This window comes from Manis pentadactyla, chromosome 5, assembly GCF_030020395.1.
Source record: "Manis pentadactyla isolate mManPen7 chromosome 5, mManPen7.hap1, whole genome shotgun sequence".
Classification (NCBI taxonomy): domain Eukaryota; kingdom Metazoa; phylum Chordata; class Mammalia; order Pholidota; family Manidae; genus Manis; species Manis pentadactyla.
The window spans coordinates 68651316-68661573 of NC_080023.1; the positions used below are offsets into that span (position 1 = coordinate 68651316).

General features: G+C 40.7%; 1 protein-coding gene across 8 annotated transcripts in view; it reads right to left on the reverse strand.

Moving 5' to 3' along the window:
* The window catches only part of LIN54 (lin-54 DREAM MuvB core complex component), an 87195-nt gene extending 77114 nt beyond the window's left edge, over positions 1–10081 (reverse strand). For 2 of the 8 annotated variants that reach the window (XM_036906386.2, XM_036906382.2), the window contains exon 1: positions 9947–10081. Coding sequence is in view for 2 of the 8 variants with exons in the window: in XM_036906380.2 (XP_036762275.2) it covers positions 9176–9197 (22 nt within the window). In the remaining 6 variants the exon portion in view is untranslated. Of the gene's footprint in view, positions 1–7623; positions 7961–9175; positions 9678–9946 lie in introns of those variants that run through there. The other 6 variants (XM_036906380.2, XM_036906384.2, XM_036906387.2 and 3 more) reach the window with 6 other exon arrangements.
* Between the last annotated feature and the right edge of the window lie 177 nt (positions 10082–10258).

Sequence of the window (10258 nt, forward strand, 5' to 3'; positions counted from 1 at the left end):
CCAGATGCCACAGTGCTTCCACATCCCCTAACCCAGCCCAAAAGGCCTTCAACCTGCCTCTTTCAGAAAGCCATGTCTGCCAGCACTCCATCCTTGTCAAGATGGCAAGGGGTCTGGGATTTTAGACCCACCTTGCAAGCTAACCAAGTTAACCTGTTTTTGTATCATGGACACTGGCAAGCCACACAGTAGTCCTAGGTCAGAAACACAGGACTTACTATTCACAGCACAGCAAGGAACTTCGCATCATGTGTCTGTCACTTCTCCTGCTGCTTCCAAGTCCACAGGGCGGACATAGAGAGGCCGAGGCAGAGGATGTGCAGGCAGGGAGTCTGCATCACAACTGAGGAACTCTGAACTCAGGGAACCGGAATCACTTGTATGGACTAAAGCACACCTGCCCTTTGTCCAGAGGGAGATAGTATCCTCTTTATACTGGACCATAAACAAATCAGCCCTTTGCTATAGCAGGAGTCACTACTTCTTTCATCTAAGGCTGTATGCGACACAAACACCTGGAAAAGATCATTTAAAAGGACCCCTACTGCCTTTCCTGCAAGAGGTGCAGAAATGCAGACCAATGAAAAACTCTCTCCCAACAGTATATTTCTCTATTTAATCTATTTATCTATGTGATTCTGATTATTTATCTTAACAATGTTTTATACTTCAAGTGTACAGGTCCTATATATGTATTTTGTTAAATTTATCCCTAAATGTTTCATGTTTTTTGATATATTATAAATGGCTTTTTTTCCATTTTTCAATCGCTGGTACACAGAAATACAACTGATTTTTAAAAATATTGTCCATGTATCCTACAATTAACTAAACTCACTTATTAATTCTAACAGCCTTTCGATGTAGATTCCTTAGGATTTTCTACAGAGATAATCTATTGCTGTCTGAGACTAATGTTTGTATTTATTCCTGTCCAATCTGCCTGTTTTCTCTTTTCCTTGTCTTACTGTGCTGGCTAGGACCCCCCAGTGTGATGAGAGCAGATATTTTTGCCTTGTCTTACCTGTTAGTTGTAGGTTTTTTATGAACTTCCTTTACCAGGTTGAAAAAGCTTACTTATATTCCCATTTTGTGGAGTTTTTAAATATCATAAATAGATATTTAATTCTGTTATACGCTTTTCCTGCAACTGCTGAGATAATCATATGGCTTCTCTTACTCTGTGAACTGTACTGATTCGTGTTTTTTATTACTAAGCCAATTTTGCATTCCTGAAACAAATCCTAGTTACTCATGATGTATTATACTTTGTATATATTGCCAAATTCTATTTGCTAATATTTTTTTCTCAAGTAATTAGGTTGATATTTAATTACAAAGAACCCAAGTTCTTATACAAGGCAGGAGATGGCAGCTAGCAGCTCCCCATAAGCCTGCTAATATTTTCTTAAGCCTTTTGTCTACGCTCATAAGGGATGTTGTTCTGTAGTTTTTTGTTTTTGTTTTTCCTTGTAGTGGCTGTCTGGGGATAATAAATGAGTTGGGGTTTGTTCCCTCCTCTTCAATTCTCAGGAACTATCTGGACAGAATTGTTACTATTTCTTCCTGAAAGGTTTGCTAGAACTCACTGGTGAAGACATCTAGAAATAAAGCTCTCTTGTGGGAAGATTATTAACTATAAATTCAATTTCTTTATTAGACATAGGGTTATTCAGGTTATCTGTTTCTTCTTGAGTAACCTCTAATATGACAGTTTGTGTCCTTTAAGGAATCTGTTTCATCTAAGTTGCCAAATTTATTTAAGTCATACATAATATTCTTTTAATGTCCTATAGAAATGTCAACTCTTCATTCCTCATTTGATAATTTCTCTCCTTTTTTTTCCTGATAAGTCTGGCTGGAGATTTATCAATTTTATGGATCTTTTTAAAGAACCATTTTGGCCATACTGATTTTCTTAATTCTTTGTCCATTTTTTATTTAACTGTTACTTTTATCTCCTTCCTTGCTTTCTCTAGGCTTAATCTGTTCTTTTTCTAGAAGCTTAAGATAGAAGCACAGATCAGGGTTCAGCAAACTCTAAACTATAGACCAAATCAAGCCCACGGTCTGTTTATATATTGCTTAACCAGCTTAGAATAATTTTTACATCTTTAAATAGTTGGAAATATGTACACACACACACATTTTTTTCACTATGTTAGACAGATTTACATGGCCTGCAAAGTCTAAGATAATTGTTATCTGGCTCTTTATAGAAAAACTTTTTCAATCCTTGGTTTAAATCACTGATTTTAAAGATTTCTTCTTTCTAAAAGAAGCACTTAATGTTAAAAACTTCCCCCAATGCTGTTTTAGTTGCATTCTACGGATTTCAATACATTTTTATTATCATTCATTACAAATGTTTTCCAATGATTCCTGTGATTTCATCTTTGACACATGGAAAATAAAGAAGTGTGCTGTGTAATTCCAAAATATTTTGGGGTTTTTTATCTTATTACTGATTCCTAATTTACTCCTATTATTTGTCAGAGAATGCAATCTATTATAACATATCCATTATTTTAAATTAGAGACTTATTTTGTGGCTCATGATATGGTCTGTCTTGGTGAGTGCTGCATGTGCACGTGGAATGAATATGCACTCTGCAGTCGCTAGGGGAGTGTCCTATAAATGTCAACTAGGTCAGCCTGGTTGATGGTGTTGTTCACATCATCTATACGCTTATATTTTCCTCTTCTATCAACTACTGAGAAAGGCTGTTGAAATCCCCAAATATGATTGTGGATTTGTTTATTTCTCCTTTTGTGCTTTTTATTTCATATATTTTGAAGTTTTTATCAGGAAGAACACATCTTTTTATTGGTCTTAAAAGAGACTAGGAGTTACAGGACTAGACTTTGTCTTTGAACTACGAGTAAGTTCAAACTTCTAACAAGAAGAGGTCTGATTGGTTTGGCCAGTCTCTATGTAGTATATGGAGCTGTGCAGAGTTCTGCAGCCAGCACACCTCATAAGCTGCTGAGCAGACTATGAGAACTGCTTTATGATTAGACATCCATATCTGTTTCAATCAGGGTCACATGCAGGGCACGATGACCTACGCTAAGAAAAACTTTCAAACGGAGCTTGTGGGCATTGCAGGAAAGGGTTTGGCCATCTAGTTACATGAATCATCACTCTAATTTTATCCCTTAGGAATGGAAGATATGTACTAGTACATGCCATCTTGTCACCCCTGTGTTGAGGACCACTCCAAGAAAACAGAGGATCTTCACAAGCCAGCAGCACTGAGGCACTTTAGTTCACCTCATCTGTGCAAACGGTTACCTGTCAAGGTATGGTAGGAAAAGAATACAGAACATATAATGCGTTCCCCATGCTGCCAATATTTTTGCTCATAAAACAAAGTGATAAGGCAAAGTACAATTCAGGAAGCCAATACATTGAGTTTCAACATTCACAGTTGAACACAGTTGGCTGGTTTAAGTCTAATGAATGTTAAAGATTTCACTCATTTCAGAAAGTTTAATGATTTCTAAATTTGTCTCAATTGTACTATGCTTATAATATCTATTTAAAACAGCAACCCCCTCTCATCTTTACTGCCCCAGGTATTCTATTTATTCAATTACCCTGGTATTTCCATCATAGCATCTACCACAATCAGGAAGTCTTTGTTTTTAGTCTGTCCCTCCTTTAGAATGTTCCATGAAGACAGGGACTTGTCTGTCATCACCACTTTATCCCTTATCCCCAGTACTTAGAACAGAGCTGGCAAGTAAACCTGTAAATTTCTCAAAACAAACCTGAAAAATGCAAAAGTGAGTCATGGAGAAGGTGTGTCATCTAAAACTCTAGCATTACTTACACTAGGTTCTGAAAGATAACTATGGTTTGTCTATTTGAGTAGGGTAAGCTTGTACAATGTTCTGAGACTTCACAATACTTCGAATTAAATAAACTCACATCATTATAAGGCACACTAACAGATCAAGAAACTCCTTTTCAAGTAAGCTTTCAGATACTCAGATTTAGCTTTTAACCAATATCCTGAACAGTTACATTCCATCCTAAAATCTACATAGTTCTCTTCATTTTTAACTAGCTTATGATTTTTATCAGTTATTTAATTAACAAATACTGCTTTCCAACTTTGTGGAGGGCACTACGGAAATTAACCTTGCCCTGACAGAGCTTAGAAATTAATAAAAGAATGGCATGACCACAGTTGTACTTTGGGAGGATTAACTTTATCTCAGTATTTTATTGGATTGGAGGCAGGGAGGCCAGTTAGTTTAAGACACAGATAAATAGGACAGTGATGATGAAAAGAAATGAATTAAATATAAAATAAAAAATAACAAAAGACAGAAATGACAAGGACTCTATGCTTTCACACATTTTTAAAGAGTTTCTTACAGAATATTACCAGTGCTGAAACACTGTTCTTTTCTTATTTATAGGTAGAAGACAACTTGGGTGAACTTTATTCGTTCTAGCACATAATAATATGAAGTAAGTGGTTGGCTATCACCATATTACTGATGAGTAATTTGTCAGGTGTTCAGACAGAAATATCTGATGTTTAAGAACTATACTTTTGTACCTAGAGCTTACCACCAGCTAACTGGTTAACTATACCATTTGGATTTTGGCCATGATTTCTAAAATTAAGTATCAGCCACTCAAAACCTAGATATAGAACTACATTTTTCAAGCTAAACTGGAAGCAGTGGACTCTAAACTGTGAGTCCTGAGGAAGATTTGAAAAGTTTGTATTTTTATTTGGTAATATATTTTAAGAAGTATATTCTGTATCATCTGGAAAACCACCTCATCATACTCATAATCAATGGTACTAGAATTAGGGTAGAAGAAAGAAAAAGACACAGAAGGATCTTCTAAGGTAAATGATATATTTATGCCAAGTGAAAGCCAAACCACCTAACCTGTGACTTGAGGGGTAAAGTGCTACATGCAGCATTCAAACACAAAAAAGTGGTACAGGAATTGGGTTATCATAGGATATATAGTACATAAAAAAACTGCACACCTTGACACGGTATATTCACTATGCAAAGAAAGATATCATTTCAGCAAAACAATATCATCCATCAACCTAAATTTAAATTGTTTTACTGGTTTTATAGTTTTGTTTCTACTTCATTTATAAATTTGTTTTATACTTGCATAAAAACAATAAGCATACCAAATGTATATTTATGTACATCTAAAAATTAAATATTTTAATAAGATTATTTACACCGAAACTGGTGATCAACAATGTTTTTTTCCCTTGAAAGGCATGCTTAAGATTAACATGGTGGTAAAAACATAGGGATTCAAATCAGAAAGATCATTTCCAAATGTTGGCTCTCCTAGTTGTTCAACATGTGACTCTAAGCAATAATTTCCCTAAGCCTCAGTTTAGTTGCAGGGTTACTGTGAAAACAGTTATGTGGTATCTGGTAACTCAAATGAAAATTATTTTCCTCTTTCTTTAAATTAGCAACTGATTTCTCTTTTTTTAATGGCATTCAATATTCTATCAAACAGCAGGGTATAAGATCTTGTCAATTTTGATGTCTATCCACTGAACAATTAACCCTGTCATATATCATGCAGATTACACATTCACAATGTCTCTTTCCCGCTTGCAACCAAGAACTTCCAAATCTCTTAAAGCTTGGAGCCTACTGTAGTAATTTTACCTCCATCTCCTCTAACTTACAACACATAATACATAACAGCTACAGGATTTATCCCTCAAGTGTGTCTCTGAGGCTGTCACTCTCCTACTTAAAATTTTTCTGTAACTCTCAAGGCCTTCTGCATTAAAGCCCTAACCAACCCATCCTTCCAACTTTACCTCTGACAGTTTCTAAAATGACAGTTTCCTGAGGCAATGATACTGCCTTATCCCACAACCTTAGCATAGTATGAGACATACAATGAGACCCAATAGTAATATTTTTAAAAAGTACTGAAAATCTGTAATGCTCTTCTTCCCCAAAAAAGACACTGGACTATCTCCAGGGGCATAACTCTTCATTTCTTTCTAACACACTTCTAATTATTAGGAAACAATTGTTCTAATCACAACAACCTGAAAACTGGCCAATCATAAAGAGTCACAAACAGACAACGGCCCTCTGTGATTAAAAGAAGAAGCCAATTAAAAACATTTTAATCTCCCTCTTTATTTTATTTTTTAAATTCTTACTCTTACTACTAACTAGCAGCTGAGCTGACATAGACCAAAGTATTGCAACATAAAAGCTATAAGGAAAAAAAAAAAAAGGGCCAAATCCCTATTGCTTAATGTAAAGAGCATGAGACAAATGATTTTTTAAAAAATGGTTAAACCTTCTGAGTACCTCTGTTATTTCCCCTAAAGTTTTTTTTTTTTTGGTCTCTTATTCTTCTAGTTAGTGAAAGTCAAATGTCCAAGCCAAATACATAGATATATACAAAATATTTCCTATCTGAATAAACTACATAATGTATTATATTGTATGATATCATCTCTGTAGGAAACCTGTATAAGAAAACTTACTACTGATCATAAACATCACCAGTGAGCATTTCTTAAATATTCACATCTCTTTTCAGGCTCATAGTATCACTGACTCAAAATTCTACTACAAATGCTGGGGGGAAAAAAAACAGACTGCCCCAAATTAATGTGTAAAAATTGATTCACATGTAACCTTTTAGTAACACTACTGTTGTGTATAAGCAGACAGACTCCTTAGAGATCTACAGCATAATTGAAAACATACATGGATCTTTAGGTAACCTAACAAAATTAAACTATAACTGTCATGAAGTCGATCAATGCAATTCCCCAGCTCTTTGAACAAAGGACTAGCAAGTCCAGTATTCAAGAAGTCTCAATTCATCTTTACCAACTTAATGTACTCACATCAGGTGTTTCCATCAAGCCAACACAACTGCCTTCTTAACAATGAAGGTAAAACTCGTGAATCAAAATAGAGATCCCAGAGCTGTATTTCACTTGGATTATAAAATCTACTTAGTGCAAAATCTTCCCTAACTTTATGCTCTTAACTCGTGAAATGGATTGGGGGTTGGAGGGGGGGTGCTGCACATGAGTATGAAATATGACTGACAGTATCTCAATTGTAATTTGCCAAATGGCAGAGGTAATGGGTTCACTCTATGGATGACAGAGCCATTACAAAAAATAAGACATTTTAAATTGTTACAAAACGGTCTATATGCTCAAAAAATGTGTGCATCCACACCCCAACAAGTTATAGACTGCGACCTAAGACATAGAGCTTAAATGCCGAATGTCAATGCTCCGCCTCCCTAAAAAAATTACAACCCCATAAACTGATGAACATCATCAAACAAATACCAGCCACAGTGGATATTTTAAATATCAAATCAGGAAATCATGGTAACTGCTAGCGGTTCCTCTAGGCCTCAGCAGCAGCCTTAGGTATAAGAGCAAATTCGAGCCCTCTTAACACTCGAAGAATAATGTTGATGTCATTACGAGGCTTCTGATTCTTTGCACTCCGGACTAGCCTTTCCTTGATCCACAACGCAATTCCTCCCCCATCCACCACCACCAAAAGAAGAGATCTCAAGACAGAGAAGCCCTCGGGTACCCCCTTCTCCTCTACCTCCAGCGGCTGCCTCTTTCTCCTCCCTTCGGCTCCGAGGTGGGGGCTCCAGAAGGTCCCGGGCAATTCCGAGCCCGGGAGGTGCTTGTTTTGCCTGGACACAGTAGCTCCGGCCAGCCGCTTCCTTTCCCAGTTTGCCCGAACTAGAGCGCTACAGGGGACCCAGGGGCCGAGGACGGAGCCCGGGTGGCGACGCCGCCGCTGCCGCCGCCTCTGGTATGTCAGGGGCCGGGATTGTATTTCGAAAGATCCGCCATTTTCACCTCGTCATCACCATCACAGCTCAGCAGCTTCCCCGACAGCCCGAGCCCGGGCCGCCGCCGCCGCCGCCGCCGCCAGAAACCTCCCCCTTCTTCCTCCTCCTCCCCTCCTCGGCCCTCCCCTCTCCAAAGGCGCACACCCACATATCCGGGGAAGCCTCCCGCCCGCCCCGCCAACCTTCAAACGCACAGGGAGATACAAATGCACACAGCCCGCGCCGAGACCCTTCACCCCACCACGAACACGATGCTTCTGCCAGCACTCAGCAACGCAAAAGGAAGTCGCGTTACCTGCGAAGTCCCAAGTCCCGCATATTTTTGTTTTGAAGAGCAAAAGCCTCGCGGAAGGTGGCATAAGGACAATAACTCAAACTCTTTCATTTTCAGAAAAGCAACTTGAGAGAGCTTATGGAATGCGTTTTATCCATTACATCCATTTCAGACACTAAAAACATGATCAAGACCTTTGCTTGATGTCATTCAACCAACTTTGACGTATTCCTCCACCGTAGGCACTACTTTGACAGTTATTTCCATATGCATGACCGACCTCGCTGAAACCTTTGTAAATTACAGGCACCTATCCTTGTGCTGATACTGTGCTCAAAACATCTAGTTTTAAAAATAAAGGTCTGAACTATTTTCCTTTCCACTGAATTTCATCTGATCATTTCTGTCCATGAACACTGTGACTGCCAACTTGTTACTGGTTTAAGATGTCAAGGAGCAACTAAGGTTTAAAATGTATTGATCATATTCCTGAATGAACAATTTCGAAAATACAGAAAATATACCTCTAAATTAAAATTCTTTGCCAAATGTTTTCAGGATCTACGTCACCATATTAAAATAATTCATCTGTGGCTGATACATTTGTCCAATACAGAGAAAATAAACACTTTGCTCTAGAACCAAAAGACCCCAGAGTTCTCCTTCCTCCCCCATCAGCTCCTCTCATCATGCAGTTTAATAAATAACTAAATGAGAACAAGTATTTCTTAATCACCTAAGAAATAACAAGAAACCATAAGCTGCAAGGCTTCTGACAAAACCAGAATTTTTTTTAAAAACTTAAATTGGCAAATTTTGATAATTTCAGAAAAATTTGATAATCACCCATTCAAAAGCTGAATTCTATGCTTACCATTCAACTACAGCATAAGCTCTAAAAGACCTATATGAAATACGCAAATTGATTTCAAGGTTACGAACAGGGCCGCTCTACTGTCTTTTTCAAAAGTTACTCTAAAAGCAAAGAGGTAGAAGCTGAGAAACCCATTACATTTCCTTACCTTGCTTGAATGACAACTCCATATAAAAGTCGGTAGATTCAGGCTTAAACAAGGGCTATCTACCACCTAGCCCAGTCGCCGTTTCTACATGCAGCCTGCTAGACGCTGTAGGTATCAAGTCGTCCCAGTTTCTTCATCTTGAAACTTTATTTCCCCACCTCCAGCCCCGTCCACCCGCGCTCTGCTTGGTGTTTACCGTTGCTTGACCAACCTAAGTCTCGGCCCGCTCCCTTCCCCCGTGCACCTCGGGAACATTGACATTTAGCTGGTGGGCTTCGCGAGGAAAACGGACACGCACGAAGAAGATACCATACAAAGGGGCGTATAAAGAACGGGGCGGCTGGCAGCAAGAAAAGGAGGGGCTGGTACAAAATGACACAGCAGCAAAACCAGTTCCCAGAAACCCGGGGCCAACACGCCGGCTTCTCCGGCCGCGCAAAGTGCGTGTCAACAGCCGCCGGAGCCCAGCCTCCAGACCGCGGGGAAGGGCGGGCTGCCGGCCGAGAGACGGCCCTGCTGGATGACAGCCGCCCTCCCAGGTGCTGGCGGAAAGAGGCTGAGCCCGGGGGATCCTCCCGCCCGCTGCAGCCCGGGGATGGGGTGCGGCGGCCCCCACACGCCAGGTTCCCGCTCTCCGCCACAACCCACCAGCCGGGGGTCCCGCAGGAGGCGGTCCGGCGCCCTCTGCCCGCGCCACCACCCGCGGCGGGGGCTGGCGCCCCCTTCGCGCCTGCCCGCGCAGAGGCCCCCACCCCAGGAGCTGACACTCACTAAAGCCGGCGGCGCCGCCGCCTGCTTCTTGCGCCGCTCTCCCAGGGCTCCCAGCAGCCGCGGCGGCGGCGGCGCCTCCGAGACACAGACCCGGGTTTGTTCAAAATCACGCGCCCAGCGCCATTCCACCGCCGCATCCCATAATACGCTAGGCCCTCCCCACCCGCGCGCCCCTCTCCTCCCGCCCCTCCCCTGCACCCGCTCCGCCTCCCCGGCCGGCTTCCTTCACCCCGCCCCTTCCGCGGAGCCCGGCCCCTCCCCTTGGCAACCCGAGCGCGCGTCATTCCGCAAGGCGCGGGGAGTACGCTCCTG